This window comes from Tachypleus tridentatus, chromosome 9 (assembly GCF_004210375.1).
Source record: "Tachypleus tridentatus isolate NWPU-2018 chromosome 9, ASM421037v1, whole genome shotgun sequence".
NCBI classification, from domain to species: Eukaryota; Metazoa; Arthropoda; class Merostomata; order Xiphosura; family Limulidae; genus Tachypleus; species Tachypleus tridentatus.
In genome coordinates this window covers 152787840-152806031 of record NC_134833.1, presented here as the reverse complement: position 1 = coordinate 152806031, position 18192 = coordinate 152787840, and the positions used below count along the sequence as shown (strand labels likewise).

Here is an 18192-nt window from a genome sequence, read left to right as displayed (position 1 = left end):
CACAGTTGTGTAGTATATATAATATAGGTGTTAATGTGATGTCTTCTTTACTGTCATGTCTTGTGTGAAGCTGTTTTGACCTGTCTGATAGACATGATTCATTAGACTACAAAAGGGCACCAAGATTGTAGGATGAAGTTTTATGTTTATCTTTTATGGTTGAAAATGTCATAACAATAATTGTTCACAACTGATGAAACAACACATTCTTATCTTGATAGGTAAAAGCACAAGAAAGGTATTATTGTAAATCATACGTTGTCAGCTAAACTTCCAGATCTGGCTAACTCTTATGAGATACATGTATTATTGTATTTGAGGCCAGAAATATCTTTAATGATGAATGTAGTCAACTAATGAACAAGTAAATTCTAATCTTTATTAATAGTGTACTTTGAATGTTGTATCTAATTAACTGTGATCTTTACTGAATTGTATATTTTTTAATTTAATTGTGATCTGGGTTTGTAGCTTCCTTTGATCAGAACTTAAGTGATCCTCAGGTTTACATGAAACACTTGGACCAAGAACAACTAATTTATATAATTCTAGTCCTAAGCTATTAGGCTTAACAATGTTCTATGTCTAGGATTTTTGTTTATAAATTACTGTTGCAACTTGTTGATAATTAAAAATGACATTAACAATAGTTATTTCTCAAATAACATTAAAAATATAATACATTTTCTTTGATTGGCGTAATAGTTTATGAATCATAACATCAGCAAGTTGTGATGGACCCTAAATTTATGAGACTGAGCAAATACTTATTTCAAAACACAAACATACAGCAGCATTTAGAGAAAATATTTTATTCTAGAAAAAATACTCTATTTGTCATACAAAAATTCATTTCTCTTGAAGTTTCAAAAAACATGTCGTGGTAAAATATGAAACTTCTAAATGAGATCCAAGTGTAATAAAATCTTATACCATAAAAATCCATATGCTATAATTTTCTAATATGGTAAAAAAAATTAAGCAGATAAATTCGATTTGTTTTCCTTTTATTTACTAAAGCTTTCAACTTGATTATATTTCAAATACTGTTAACCAGAAAACAGCAAAAAAATAAGAATATAATCTTATAATTCAGGAAGTATTCATCCCACACAAAGTATTGACTTCATTTTCAATTTAATGAAAAATAAATTCATTATTGTACTGAAATTTAAAACTACATAAAAATGTATTAAATTTAGGAAAAACTTCAGAAACCTGATAATTATAGTTCAGAATACTTTATATTGTAATACATATATTGTGACATTATTCAACTATGATTTAAATTTGATATGATCTAACAAAAATTTCTGAATTATAAATCACAATACAAACATTTTGAAAATACTTTATGTTTAGGAACAATAACCTGAGTGTTATTCAAAATAAGTGTTTCTTCAAACACTTATCTGTAATTTCTCCAACCAGTTTCATATTAAAATATCTAAAGGTTTATATTAACTGATCTTAAATTACAGTGAGCTGTGTGGTGTACTTTATTATTGTCTAAGAACTTTCTAACTAAACAGTTTACTAGAAAAATAATGTTACCCATTTTGTTTTTTCCCACATCTTATGACTGTTGTAGTAACATCCTTCAAATTATCAAACTCTGTATTTTTACTTTCAGACAGAAATTAACAAACTGTTTTTGTGTTACAAACTTCTAATTCAGCAAGGTAGAAATTAGAGCACAAATGTTAACACAATAAATCAAAAAACAATTTATAATTAAACATAAATTGATTTCTTATTTGAGTGAAAGGTCAACCCCAAATTTTATCTGTACGTTTATCATAACATATGTTTTCACTTCAGCTTCTTTTATGACTCATTCACAAAGTTTATGATTTCCTGAAAGAGAAAGAAGAAAGTATCAGTAAAAGTAGATAAACAGTCGTGTTTTATAAAACCAACATTTATAACACAAACATTCATTTAACAGGTTACAACAGCTGGGAACATTCCAGTGCATTATCTATGCCCACCACTGGTATCAGTAACTGGGTTTTAGCATTATAAGCCTTCAAACTGACCACTGATTCATTAAGAATGAAAAAGAAAAAAAAAAAGATTAATAATAACAGAATGTAATTCACTTTAAACATTAAACCTTCCTTCTCAGCATGACTTTCTGTAGTTCGTGAGGATTTAGTGAGTTACATTCAAAACTTAAACTTCTGTTTTCATGGCATGCCAATAAGTATAACAAAAATGTAGCTAATAAATACATATTTTAATAGTATATGAGTGTTAAGTTGTTATTTTTATAAGACAATATTGAAAACAACTTTGATTTCTCCTTGTATGTGAATTGTGACGTTTACTCTCTAGGCATCTCCTCTTCTCTAATTCCATTTACCATCACTCAAAGAATTACAAAATGTAACATAAACTACTCATTATGATATCGTTGATATCTCAAAAGTTGAGAGAAAAGAACAACCCAGGTAAGAACTTTATTGTTCTTCATGTGTATTCCTTCTTTGTTATTATAAAACTAATTAAATGGGAAACTTTTTATGCTCATTAAGGTTAAATCAGATAAAATAAAAAATAATAAAATGTTTTCAAATGGTATATTCCCAAACTGTTTGTTTGTAATGTAACTTAATAGTGTAATGTAAGCTGCACATTTGCCAAGTGAATTAAACCTTACAATGACATGAATAGTAGTAACAGGATTTGAAAGGCAAAAATCAATAAGATGTAAGTGTAATTATATGTATGATTTTAAAGCTATTTATGATACACAAATACAGGGCCATATTACAATTTGAAGCCACACTATAAACAAAAGGGGTATTTAGATTTCAATTTTTTTACTGGTGGTTAAGAGGTCAGTCAAATTGATCAACCTTGGACAAATTTAAAATAAAGAAAATAACAAGTAGGATATAGTTTTACTGAAAAAAAAAGTTCTGAACTTTATTTAGGAGGTTTTAGAGATTATGCAAATAGAATTTTAGATTTTTAAAACAAAGAAAAGTACTTTTAATCTTAATGTGAAAATTACTTTGCACATGGGCTAGAATACAGAAATACTACATATATTAAGACAACCTTTAGCAAAAAACTTAATTTAAAAACCTGATTTGTTGTGTACAAAACAACTATAATGTTTAATAAGTCTGGCAAATTTTGGGAAGAGACACTATGTGTGTTAAAACCTATTGTACAGAAACTACACCAAGTAGAAAATGGTTGAGGGGTTGGTTGATTCACCCAACCTTGTAGGGAGAGAGTTAAGATCACATTTAGGAAATTATTTTCATAAAGTTACATAAATCTGTTTATAACTTTCATGATTATATAACATTTACTATGGAAAAACTACTTCTCTATCCCTAATTCTGAACTGCTGGTGGCACCCACTGCTATTTCGTGGCTACATCTTACCAGTAAAAAATGTGACTGGCCATCCATCAAATTATAATACCTTCACAACTGATAGGGTGAGGATGTTTGATGTTGGTTTTCAATCTCAAGACCCATGGATCACAAGTTGAGTGTCATAGCACTCAGCCAAACCTCATACATGGAAGAAAACTTGAGTATCACTATTTAAAAAAAAGCTCACCTTGGTCATGGTAAATTCTGGAATGCACAAATCCAACCAGATTGTGAAATGGTCACTATCTAGAATTTCTAGATATTTGGATGATAAATTTACACTCAGGAGTTGCTGTAAAGATGGAAAACAAATCTGTTTGTTAATATCCTTCAGCTGGTAAAAGTACCACAATGTTTTGAGCAATTAGGTAAAGCATTCTCACATGAACTTAGTATCAGTAAACGATTATTAATTTAATTGTTTTTAAACCTCCTCACACTGATAACTAGCTGATCTTTTTACTCACTATGTTCCCAACCAATAACTTTTTAAAAGATGTTTTACAGGTGGATATCCAATGTAAATATATCATTTTTTGCTTTAAATCAAAGCACATAACAAATACTTTCATACATTGTTGTCCAACCTGCAGAACATAGCCAATATTATATGGTTTGCACAGAATAATGGAAAACAGTTTCCTTGAACAAATTATCATTTCAAAAACCTAATTTATTGTTTTAAATAGAACAGGAACTCCACCAAAGTACCTAATTAATGTTTTATTATATTTTATAAAACAAATGCAGTAACAATCAGTGATGTCGAGAAAACCCACTTGTAGAGATATATATATGCAAAAACGGCAAAAAAGAAGGGTTTACTTTTGTGAACCTGATGATGACCAAAGGTCGAAATGTTGTTCGCTCTTCTATGTAAAATATGTTCTCAACCCAAACGAGCCGTTTTTGCATATATAAATGTAGTAACAGCTGTGCAAAATATTTGTTAATGTTATTGCTAGAAGGAGTTATTGACAAAAACATTTATTCAAGTAAAATGGAAAACTATGAAACAAGCCATTAAAAGAATTCCTAATTGACCAAATATTACTGAACAAGTTCTTCAAGTTCTTCAGTTACAGTCTCCCATGAATACTTCAACTTTTCTCAACTTCACATTAGTAAAAAAAGTGATAAAATATTCTAAGTTTTTCTCAAATATTTTGCTTTATCTCAAGGGATTTTCTCTCCAAAGTGTAGTGAAAACCAAGTAACCTTTATTCGACATATTTTAACTTGTAAATAAGTCAACTTTTATCTGGCTTCTCAATAGACAGTTACAGCTTTACCTCATGATACTCTTCAGACTGCTTGTGAAAGTGAGGTGAGTCATACTGTGAGACAGCAACTAGAAATCTACAATGTTGAAAGTGTTTCGAAACTTCTTTTACCAAAAACATTGGACTGTTTCTTTGAATAGCATCTCTGTAAATGTTAACAAACGTATTTTAACAATATTGAAATAACACACATATACTATGCCACTTCATGATAATAATAATAGCAATACCAAAATCGGCACAATATTAAACAAAAATAATGAAACACTTGCAGCACTGAAAAATAATAGCATAAAAACCAACATTACTACTCAATATAATATTATTCTTACATTTATCCCATTCAACCAATCCACAAGTTAAAATAAAATGTCACATTTTAAATATTACAAATCCTAAAAATTTGAATATTCTACATTTGTTGCATACCATAAGTTAATATGAGAGATGGATCAAGCATGTACTTTGTTTTTCATTTCCTTATTTACCTTCTTATAATTCCTTTACATGCCACACACTGAGGGCACTAGAGAGCTAAGAAAGTCAGAGTAAATATTACAATGTGTGTACTGCATAGCTTCTATGTGATCTGGGGCTGAGAAATGGTAAACAATTCAGCAGTGAACACAGAAACTGTAGAGGGAATCCTGTGGGCAACCACCAACCAAAACAAACCATGGAAGATCCCACAGAGTTGCCTGATTTTAGAATCATTTGTATAAACTGAAATGGAAGAATAGTTCGAAAGATGTTTGGCAAAGAGAAGATTGTATTTCCAATCAGGAGTATTTGCCTTCTTCAATTGACTCAAAGAAAGGTCACACTTGAGGATGGTAATAAGCCGTGATGATATGGGCTGACCTGTGGAGACAGCAACATTATCAAAGAATAGACCCAATTCAGCTATCTATGCCTGGATATGAAGACCAAAAGAAACAATGGAAGATCATCTGTTCTGAAAAAGCATGACTCACTGAGGAAGGTAAGCACAAACCCAGATAGGATGCTCAGGTAAGGATCAAAGTTTTGAAGCATACAGTAAAGACAGTTGTAAACAGCAGAGGTGCAGAGGAGGTTCATGAGACTCAGTGTACAAACTGTAGACTACTGAAGTGTAAAAAGCCCCCATGCAGAGCTAAAGCCCCAGATGGTGAATGAGGTCCAACATCTTCAGGTCCGAGGTTCTAGTAGAACCACAAACCACAGATCATCTCCCCCAAAGGTGGATATGTGGGCAGAAAGGATGTTCAGTGCCCTTGTGCACTCGATGCATAGCTGCTTCTTGAGTGGAATGAAAGTCAGCTTACAGTCAAATATAAGCCCCAACTTTGCTTCAGGGACCACAGGTAGCATAACTGCACCGATATAGAGCTCAGGATGTGGGTGAATACCCCAATGGTGCCAAAAGTGCACAATGCAAATAGTTTCAGGGAAAAGGTAAAACTTTAATATTGTATGATTCAAGGGACCAATAAGATGAGCATTAACCATTCTCTCCAGAACTTACAGAAACAGCTCAAAGTAATTGGGCAGCAGTTTGGGATCCTTCCCATGCTTCGAAAAAGGGAGAACAATAGCCTAGTGCTAAGCATCAGAAAAAGTATTCTCCTGCCAAATTCAGTTTAAAACAACCAGAAGAATAACAGGAGAGGCAGGAGATAGATGATGCAGCATCTTGTAGTGAATGTTGTCAGGTACAACTGATGTACTGCCAGACCAATGAAGAGCAAGCTTGAGTCCCACCAGTTTAAAGGGACAATTATACTCGATGATCAGCCTGAAAGGAAAGAGGTGATCACTTTCTGTCCGAGTCTTAATGGGCATCACAAGCCATCAGAAAGAAAGATCAAAAGGGGGGCAGAAATATGCTGCCCACTGACCTCACAAATCTTGTCCCATATGACTCTGAAACTGGTGGTAGAAGAAATGCTAGCTGTGTACTTAAAGATTCCTTCCCGCTTTGATGTCTGACCTTCCAAGCATGTGCAAGGGCCTACTGAAAAGCAATCTGGTTTAAAAGTGTGGGATACCTACGAAAGGTATTGCAGGCCTGTTTTTGAGCTTTCCATGTTATGTGGCAGGCAGAATTCCATCATGAAAGCATGGAAAGCATCTCAAGGTTTTCAGAATACACTGGGCAACTGCTTGAATATTACAGTCAGTCACTGCTGCCATGCAGTTGTGTATCGATGGCTTAAAGACAATGGTAGAATCAAGTTCTGAGAGGGTAGTGAAAAAAAGGGCCAGTTAGCCTGGTTCAACTTCCATTGAGACACAAGGGTCAGTGGCATCAACCATGGTCAGTCTCTCTCAAAATGATAACTGCCCCATAGTCTTCCAGCATAGAGTAAGAAGAGTGTGAACCACTACAGTTAGTTTTAGTTTTCACTCATAAGCATTGTAGTCTTTGCCACCACAATGAGTACACTTTAAAGAACCATGACATGATGTCTTTGAGTGACTGAACTGCTGACACTTAGAAACACCTGAGAAGGTTGAGAATGTATGGCTGTACCTCACAGTTCAGATAACCTGCCTTCACTGTGGCAGGTGGACATGGTGATGTAAAAATCAAAATCAGAACATTAATAGGCATCATAATTCCATCTTTGCGAGTGGTCATTTGGCACACTGCAGAAACGCCCTGGCTGGAAAAACCAGCAAGGATCTCCAACTCAGGAATGTTCTTCAAGTCCCTTTCTACAATAACTCCTCTTGAAGAATTCAAGGTAGCACAAGGAGTAATCTCAATGGGTATATTTCTAATACTTTGTGTATTCAAGGAGTTTGGTGTGTTGTGAGATGTTTCCACCAAATATCTCCTGGGTGCTGCTTCCTTACTGACTTGAGGGAGCCCCGAAAGCCTTTATAATCCTTTTTGAATGAAAAAGGGGGACATCTGCCCTAAGGATTTCTCAGATAACAAATGCAGAATGAAAAATCGAGGTATTGCGTCCAACTTTGACGGTGCCACCCCAAGACTGCCCATCCAGAAGAATTTAAGGCCACCAGTATCGTCTCCTACCTTACACGAGTTGCCATGCACATCAAACACATGGGTGGATATTCAGATCCTATAAAAGATGAACTGAAATTACAGAATCTTCTCTGGGAGGTTCCCCTAACCACGTATAGGAACCATCTCAAGGGGCACTTTTGTGCACATGGTTCATGTTTTTGAAGAGTACTTGTAACAAAGTTGCCAATGAGCAGTTAAGTACATATAGTTTAGAAAAATGTATATTATGGGTTAAATGTTTCTGTCAGAACATCTATGATAATGAGCAAATGTTAAGTTTTATACAGTAGTGGTGTACAGCTAGAAATCAGCAACAACATGCAGTAAAGCAGTCACATTTTGTTTAACAAACGTCTAGTATAACAGCTTAAAAATCCTGTCATAAAGAGAAAAGAAAATGCATATTATTTCCACTTTATTTTTAAATTCTTCTGTGAATAACTTAAAATGTGAAGATTTCACAAAAAAATAAAACTACTGATAAACAGCTGGAACATTTATTGACACAGACAGCTCATCTTGTCTAATCAGAAATATCAGTTATGATACAAATTAATGTAATGAATTGCTGTAGTAGGTGATCCTTGAGGTAAAGCATCTGATACATTGTATTATCACTTTTATTTTCATCAAGATGTTGGTCAAAATACAAATGTTCTCTAAATAACATGTTGTATCAAACATGTTTTATTAATTCTCTAAGTAACATGTTGTATCTCTAACAATGTTTATCATAGAAAAGCTCTGTAACAAAAGTGCTGAAATAGTACATCACATGCCGAGTTCTAACGGTTGTTTCTTTACTGATAAAGAACTTATTACAAAATACATATGATGTTTATGTTTTTAATTTTCTCTCTCAACCCACTTCAGTTTCAGTTATGATTCTTTGGCCTAATGTTTAACAATATACCACAAATATTATCTTGCTAGCAACAGTTATTTTGTGAAGACTTCAAAAGTTTCACTTTCAGTGAAATTTATCACTTTAAATTTCAAACATACTTTAGATTATTCTTCATATACTGCAAACAGAAAGATAAGATCAGTGTCATGTTATCTGAAGAATAACAATGTTTGAAGACAAACTTACTAGGTGTCTTCTACTGTATTTTGTTAGCATCTAAGAATACAATATTTTCTTGTTCATTGGTGAGGACACTTACCTTGGGATGACATTTCCCACTGTGTTATCTTGACTAATTACAGTGACACTTTTTTCTCAGACTTGATGTCCTAATTTTGAAGACTGTAGCATGTTCAAGACCTTTGAATCTAATTACTTCAAATAAGTACTCAAGTGTTGGTAGAAAACCATTTAAACACATGGAAAGATGGAAAAATGTTTTAGCACAAGTTTTCTGTTCTTAGTTTTTGTCACTTTTCTTTAAAAACTGTTTTATTTTATTATCTTTGTGGAAGTGTTATAATATTTTGTGTAAATCATATGCACTTCAGAAACAGGTCTAGTGTGTAATATACATAGACCACAACGACACTTACACAGGTGGCTGTAAAACCACTGTAATATATATAGACCACAACGACACTTACACAAGTGGCTGTAAAACCAAACCATACTTATAGCTTTTCTATTGTTTTCTTTATTTTTAATTTTTCTTACCATAAGAAACCACTGTGATTTTTATGAATGTTCACTGTTACCAAAGTGGTGTGGTCACAATCTGGAAATGATGGTTCAGTCTTTATGCTAAGTTTGTCAACAGAGTCCACGAAACTAAAGTAGAAGTCCACAAATACAATTCATACAACTATTACAAGAACTGTTTCCACCTTCAAAGAAGGCAAGCAAGTTTCACCTTAACACACCAAGTTTTTAATTACAATAACTTAATACTATACCATAAGAAGTTTCATTTAAAAATAATAGGTAAAAATCCTACTTACTCAGTAAAATTCCCCAGTTCTGCCCAAGATGTCATCATTATGGGACACATATCAAAGACACCCGATAACAATACAAAACCTAGAATAAAGCAACAAATAACAAAATTATAATTTTCCTCCATTGAAAGTTCATTCTTACCTTCTCTCACATAAACAGCTATTCATTCATTGCTGCCCTCTGTATACAAAAATTTGTTTTTGCACGTAACAAGCCTTGACACAAACCTCAAATCAACAGATTCAAATGTGTCTTGCATGTAAATCATAATGCAATAACCCTCCACTAATAAGTGTGCAACACAACCTCTAAATGCATGTGACACCCTCTATACAATTCTACCAATCTATCACTGTATTTTGATAAATACTTACTGAAAATATATTTTCAGTAGAAGAAAATTACAACTTCCAATATGATACATTACCTTTTCTCACATAAACAGCTAAAATCCTACATTGGATAAGTGAAGGGACCAGTTTAATGGTAAAACAAGGCAGTCTTACTCTAAAGTATCCAAAAAAACACCCTAAAAGGGGGATCTCATAGTAGAGGATCATTCATGGGAGACAGACTCCACATGGCAAGTCAACTATGTCCAAAATCTGGACTGCTGGGAACTGACATCCACACAAGGGTTGGATGATGAGCATATTGCCAGTAAGTCAACTACAATCTAACATCTAGGCCACCAGGAACAAACATGCACATGGAAGTAGGAAGAGGATCATACCATCTTCACCTCAAGTTCAGCAGGCCAGAGAGAATCTCCTATCCCCCCACGCTTTGAACACAGACACATTATAGTAAAGTGAGAAACTGACTGACCAATCCAGGAAACACCCAGACATCTGGTATTGTAAAAATGTCACTTTAATGTAAGCTATCTCACTCAAGCCAAACCTGAAAGGAACTACCTCTAGTGCAATGACAACCTTAGTGTAATAAAGTCATCAAGGGATAACATTAGAGGTAGAACCATATTAATATGAAAAATCTCCACCACGACCCACAACACAGATGGAGGAACAAAAATATAATTGAGTGAGGAGACACCTGTAATACATGTGAGAGAACCTATTAATTGGTCCAGCACAGATTTCAAATCTCACACACTGAGAACCAACATCAACATATAGAGTAGGATGCAGGATTCCAGGCAAGAAAATGGACTGCAATTTTGACAGCTCACTCCAAAACTATTACATCTTCTCAGGAGCATCAAATTGTAAGGCATCTCTTAATCTACACACCACCCTGCTCTCAACTAAATGATTTTGTCATTATATCCTATTTATCACTGTCATATTCAAGAGGATGCTCCAATGGTCCACTAATAAATGGAACAGGGGAGGAGAAAAGTGTTGGAGAGTCTGGAGAAACCATAACACTGGAGACAGTGCAGTGGTTAACTATGAAAACAGTATTTTCAAAAGCATACTGTATTTTATTTATTCAATATAAGACATGGCATAGATGAGCAAGTGTCCACCTTCTGCTTTACCAATAAATCGTGGGAGAGCGTGATCCAGAACAGGCATACTAATGAAGCGAAGAAATCATGAGGACAAACCTGTAAGTTATCTTGTGGAACACCCTGTTTCTATAATGAGCAACATGTTATAGTGATGTAAGTTAGAAATAAGTAGTCAACATGGCCTTGCAGTGCAGATTTGACTGTAAGAAGTGTATCTGGTCAGACACCACTTGAAACAAAGAGGAATCAGACAGTAAAATAAGTTAAAAAAAAGAAAGAAAGGAGATATATAGATAATTTCCTCAGTAACAATCACACCAAAATCTAATGAATGGCTACAGGAAAAAGAGAAAGATGTAGTGATCCGATGCAGACTGAAGAAGAGGAAGATGTAGTGATCTGATGCAGACTGAAGATGAAGATGTAGTGATCCAATGCAGACTGAAGAAGACAAAGATGAAGTGATCCGATGCAGACTGAAGATGTAGTGATCTGATGCAGACTGAAGAAGGGGAAGATCTAGTGATCTGATGCAGACTGGAGAAGATGAAGATGTAGTGATCTGATGCAGACTGGAGAAGAGGAAGATGTAGTGATCCGATGCAGACTGAAGAAGAGGAAGATGTAGTGATCTGATGCAGACTGAAGATGAAGATGTAGTGATCTGATGCAGACTGAAGAAGATGAAGATGTAGTGATCCAATGCAGACTGAAGAAGACAAAGATGAAGTGATCCGATGCAGACTGAAGATGTAGTGATCTGATGCAGACTGAAGAAGGGGAAGATCTAGTGATCTGATGCAGACTGGAGAAGATGAAGATGTAGTGATCTGATGCAGACTGGAGAAGATGAAGATGTAGTGATCTGATGCAGACTGAAACATGAATGTTGCCAACTGGAGAATTTCATCTGATGGATGAAGGGAGTGAGATAACAGGGAAAAGATAAAGTGCTGATTTGATGAAAAAACACCTGGAACAAATTACAGGAAGATGACAATAAAGAATAAGCCAACTGAATTAAAAGCTGAACCCAACTGGTCAGGATGAAAGAAGAAAAGTCACAAATAGAGGATGTCTGCCAGGGAATGAATAGGCAGAAAAGGTCAACAAGGAAGGAAGCCTTGTAGGCAGTATAACAACAAAGAACACAGACAGGACATTGTACTCTATCTGGATCCAACCAGTGATGAAGGTAGAAAACTGAAAGGAGGAAAACTGGTGAGAAGGCAGAATCACCCTCTCATGCTGCTGAAGATTATGGAAGGAAAGGTTGATCAAAATAATGGAAGATATATGTGGAATGATATAGAGTACATGAAACATCTATAGCAAATAAATCTGACTGATGAACTCCAAAGGCAAAAAGGAGAAGGAAATGAATGTGGTAGAAATACAATAAAAGAGAAAGGGTAAGAAAAGTAAAACCAAGAAAAGCAAAAAGTGTGGGATAACACTCCCCAATAATACACAATCAAGGAGACAGAAGACTCCTGATCAAATATTCAAGTGACGAAATCCTTAATATTAGAAATAGTAGGTCTAGGATGTGAAAATCCCTGACCATCAAAAGAAAATTTTCAACTTATGCTGATAAACTTTCTTGAGAAAAGGCAAGTGGAACAAGCTAAAATAAAAGAAACAAGGAAACAACCCACCTGGATCTCCTTGCCAAAGAATGGATAAAAACAGGCATGAAGAAAGTGCTGAATGAAATGTCAGTGATCCAGGTTGATTCAGAAATGATGGAGTAAAAGGAAGAGGTAAGGTAATGGATGGGTGGACTAGCTGGAGCAGCTACAGGAAATGAAGTTGTACTGGCCAGAAAAGAGAAATAAGAGAGACAACATGGAAACAAGACCTGGTGGCATTTTACTAACTGAGATGAGCTACAACTGTAGAATTCTCAGAATCGATCGTAACAAGATGATTCCTCACAAGATCATGAGGTAATGGAAAGAAAATGGTATCTGACAATAGAAGAGGGGAAAGTGGACAAGTCTTAAGATAATACAAGAATAGTCCTCAAATCTGTGGTGAAAAGTCACCAAAGGGGAACAAAATCAGATATGCAAACCCTCACTGAATAGGAACTCACTAGGTTGGCAACATGTCCATCTGCATCATATAAATTGAAACGAAACGTGTATGGAACAGGTAAGGGCTGAGAAAAAGTGGACAAGAAACAGTAATGGTGGTATGTCCAGGCCCAGAATGTGAAATGATCCACAAAGAGAGAGTGGTAATTAGGTATCACACCAACTCCACACAGGATTCCAAAGTCTCATGAATATTACTCAAAACATAATGCTGGATAAAAAAAAATGGTTCATTATTAGTCCTAAGATAAGTTGGTGGTAAATGATGTGAGACAAAGCTGCATTCTCCAAAAGGTTTCAACGACAATGAAACCATGTGGGCAAGACTAGACCCAAAGAAGAAAAAAAATGCCAAAATGGAAGTAACAAGAGAGAGGCATTCCCTCAAAAAACATTCAGTATCACCTGAAAAAGAAGATGGATAATAAACCAGTCACACAGGAGAGTTGATAGAATAAGGCAAAACTGGGAAAACTGGGCATGGGATATACAAAACAGGATAATAGTGTTCCACACAAAAACACAGGCAAAATCATTGATTCTAACTGTTCAGGATCAAGAAATGGACACTTAGTCTGATGACAGACCAAGGCAAACTGGCACCCTCAATCATCTGAGAAATAACATGCTCAGCATGTACCCTAATATTCAGGAAAAAATACTGAAAAGAGGTTATGTAAAAATTAAAAATAGGGATCATATGAAAGTGGCAAAAAGAAAAATATAGAACATATCTGAGAAATCATGTCTAAAAAAGCCATATTAGGCCTAGCTCATTCCACAGTAGAGGCATATGAAGAAATGGCAAAATTAGATGAAGGATATAAGCTGTCAGAATCCTCACTGACCTGAACAAGTTTGACATGTTCAGGAGAAATAGGTTGGTTCATATAATGATCAATCTTATGGCAGATGATAGCCAATAAATCCAAAGATGTCACTGCCACCTGTAGCCTGTATGAATGTGCTAGTAGAAGGCATGATCTCTGAATTGGTCACTTGAACTTCAAAATTTACTGTGTATAAATGAAAATTAAACACAACGGTTTGATGGGAAAAAAAATTAAAAGCTAGGAAAATAAATTATCTGAAAAGTCATTATCTGTTCAAAAACAAAATATCCACTTTGGAATAATAATGAAAAGAAAATCAAGAAATGACAGAACAATAAGAAACGAATAGGTGAAGTCATAGTGCTCAGAGTGTATCACTGATTGTAAGGTGCATGGGAGCTAGATCAACACTTGTGACTTGTGAAATTATTTGCATATAGAGGGCAGCACTGAATGACCATAGCTATTAGTGTGAGAGGAAATAACACTATATCTGAAGCCACTGTTCTGGTATGAATGCCTTTTATAAGCTGGCAAAGCAAGATTATAGTTAAACATACTTGTCATAAAACATTATATTAGGCATATTATATCGTTCAACACCATATTTATAATTAGCCCTTCAGGAATATGAGATTCAGAAGTATAAATTATTTCAACCATATTATATGCATTGCTTATGATGTGTGTTGTTCAATCAGAGTCATTCAGACTGGCTGGGATACAGAGAATGTAGTAATGGTTAGAATATTATTTATATAGGCCTTTCATCGCAACAGTTATGGTGTGAATGCCCTTTAGCAGCTGACAAAATATGATTATAACTAATTATACTTCTTATAAGACATACAATATGTTAAACGGCTTAAATCACATAAGCTGAAAATATAAAAATTTTCATAATTCTGCAAAATGACACAATTTCATTAACTTAGATTTCTTTTTACTCATCCATTTTATTACACCCTGTTTAAAAACACAAATTATTTATATATTTGAATAATTTTCATAAATCTTTAAGTACCACCTTTCAATAATAATGAGTTAATAATGAACTGCTAACAAAATTTTTAATCTTCCAGATTACCAAAGTGCATTTATAGGGAATTTTGCAATGAGGAATGGGATACGTATTTGCTGACTTTTTCATACAAAAAACTGATTTTAGCCATTGTAACTGCAATGCAAACACAATACATTGATCAAAATTTCTTTGTATTTCTATCACTTCTACTTTATAAAGATCTAGGGTAGTAAAAGGAAAAAAATTAAAACACTAACACTATACACCTGGTTTTCTAATTCCACTGATAAATGTAATATAAATATGAATATACAACATAAAAAGTGCATAAAACAACTACTGATGTTCAAAAACTAGTTTTAATACCCAGGTAGCTACTGTATTTAGTATAACAAAAATAATTTAACAAACTCATTTCTGAACAAAATTCAAATCATAAAGAAACCATTATTTCATAGCCCTGTTCAAAAACACAGAAATAATAAGATGATTTAAAGGAATTATTCTAGAATGAACTACAACTTCTTTCAGGACTCAAGTGAGGATGCAATTATGATGATAAAAAAATCAAAATACTAGTACCTAAACATTTATTCTACACATTCTGTGTTAATTTTTTGTAAACTGCTTCACAAAGTATCCACCAGGTTTCGTAAGGAAATTGTTTATTTCTTCTTTACCTTTAATCCACAATGCATGGTCAGGATTGGCCATCAGAAGTGAAGATGCAACCATTGCAGCAATGTGGGCTCCAGCTGAATGTCCCAACATATAGATACCTCTGAAAAGTGCTACAAGCATTACTAAACTTTACTGGTTTACAAGATTTATTATTAAGGCTGTAAATTTAAATTATGTATTTTCATTTCATAAACTTTTTTATTGAGTTGTGCTAGAAATATAACAGCACAGATGAAGTTGTGAACCATACTTGGCAGGCAATCTGATAATACATCCTTCAATCTTTAAACACACTTAGTAGTGCCAAAACACAAACACTTTACACTATCTCAGGAACCAGTAAACAAATAATCAATTGGTAGAACACTAGATAATAAAAAAGTTAAAGAACAGTTGCCTCACTTCAGCAACTCTTCTATGAGATAAAGAAGTGCACAAGAAATGCATCTGGGAATATTTAAAAAAGTTCCTTACAAATTTAAATTAGCTGTACATAAATTTAAAGAACTGATATCAGTTACATTTATAGTTGCTTTCTGTGACCTAATAAATGTACTTCTAAAATTCATGTTTGAAAAATTCTGATCTTGCTAAATGTAACACATTTTTGTTTTGTTCAATGTTTACAAGTATAAGTTTTGCTACTAATTCTTATGAATCATAACATTACCCATGAATTGTCCTAGAGAATCAACATTTCTTCACATTAAGAACTTTCTTGATTATTGTATACCATACTCTAATAGCATAATAATCTTCAATAAAAGAAATACCAATTTGACCTTATTTCTTGATGATGAGAAAGCTACTTAAAATAAAAACGTTTTTCAGAATGGCTGGTATGGTTATTAACATTTTTATTGATAAAGAGAGAACAATGTTTTGACCCTCCTTGGTCATCTTCAGGTTAAGAGAAAGAGTTTGCAACTGATCGTTGCTGGACACTCTCGACCCTAAGACGTGTTTGGCAAAGGTCACTTGCAAACTCTTTCTTAACCTGAAGATGACCTAGGAAGGTCGAAACATTGACCTCATTTGATAAAATATTTTTTTCTAATAATAATGTAAGTAATAGTTTTTGCACCTAAGCAAAACAAGTTTTCTTGATAAATATTTGCATGAATAATTCAAAATTTCACATGAACCTTATTATCAGTAGTTACACATTTTGTATCAAATTCTGAGACATACATGCTTCATCTAATCCTGCAAGTAACCATTTTATACTGAAATCAAGGTTATGAAATTGTATATTTAAAACACTAATTTATAATGCATAAAAACAAACAATACAAACATGCTTTGAAAAGCACTGTAGACATAGAACACAGGAAACATAAGAAATACATATCAGTTGTATTGGTGATGTAAATCTGAAACTTTTAGATTCCAACATCATATGCAAGCAAGATTTTACCACAAAAGACTTTAATATTCCCATTATTGTAAGCTACATTTTGAATTTTATAGTTTGAATATTAGCTAGGGAGAGAGTGGTGGGTCTTAACGATAATAACAAAATAGGCCTAGAATAATTAAAAAAACTTTTATGGATGTGACAGTGTTCTGACATATTTAAAGCTGGATCATATATGTGAGTATACATGTGAAATGTATATGGTTTTCAAGAAAGAGTGTGAACCACTTCAATGTTACTTATCATGGTTACTTGGTGTAAATAAGGTGATTTCATTTTGCATCAGTCCATGTACTGTTAAGAGTTTTGAATATTATTTGTAATGCAGCTCTATCACAATTTATGACAATGTGCAAGTGGTTCAAGCTTGTAAAAAATCAGAAGGAAATAAAGTAATTTTATTGTGGACTGAACTGAATTACTTCCATCAAATAATTTTAAAAGAACCCACCCATATATGAACAATAGAGCAAAACTTACATTAGTTAAAATACTTCAGTATCATATATGCTCCCTTACCTCGAACCTCGAGACTTTGCCATATCAATAACATGTGCTACAGCTCGACACATATCTGCCACAATATCATCAAGGGTTGCTAGTAGTATGGACAGAACATTCAAGTTGTAAACAAACTGAACACAATATGACACCATGTGATACTAAGCACAAAATTCTACTGACATTAGTTTGAAACTCATAAAATTTTTAAAACATTATCAATTCGTTCAAGATCTGACAATATGATGTGCCATAATAAAACGACAAACAACCTATTTTTGCACTCTACCTATATTCTCAATATTAAAAAATAATAATTTGTCTTAAAATATGTGGTGATAGTCTCATAAAAATTCCCAATATTAGAGGTTACACATTCCTAACAATATTTTGTTCAACCATTAAAAATTGCCAATCTGGTTGGAATGTTGGTTGTAACAGCTTTGTGAGTGATCTTTCTTCTTAGTAAGTTAAACAAGCAATACATCAGACTCATTTTAATATCCTCCATTATCAAACTACTATCTTATTAAAGAGTTTTACTAACTTATTTCCT

At 33.7% G+C, this 18192-nt stretch overlaps 1 protein-coding gene across 3 annotated transcripts in view; it reads right to left on the bottom strand.

Annotated features, from left to right (window-relative positions):
- Nucleotides 1-796: 796 nt before the first annotated feature.
- Nucleotides 797-18192, bottom strand: part of LOC143226673 (kynurenine formamidase-like) — a 29498-nt gene continuing 12102 nt past the window's right edge. For all 3 annotated transcript variants that reach the window (XM_076457954.1, XM_076457956.1, XM_076457955.1), the window contains 6 exons: nucleotides 17655-17733; nucleotides 15718-15818; nucleotides 9607-9685; nucleotides 4689-4824; nucleotides 3584-3688; nucleotides 797-1857 (listed from right to left, as the gene is read on the bottom strand). In XM_076457954.1, coding sequence (XP_076314069.1) covers nucleotides 1828-1857; nucleotides 3584-3688; nucleotides 4689-4824; nucleotides 9607-9685; nucleotides 15718-15818; nucleotides 17655-17733 — 530 coding nt within the window. In that variant the 3' untranslated portion in view covers nucleotides 797-1827. The remainder of the gene's footprint in view (nucleotides 1858-3583; nucleotides 3689-4688; nucleotides 4825-9606; nucleotides 9686-15717; nucleotides 15819-17654; nucleotides 17734-18192) is intronic.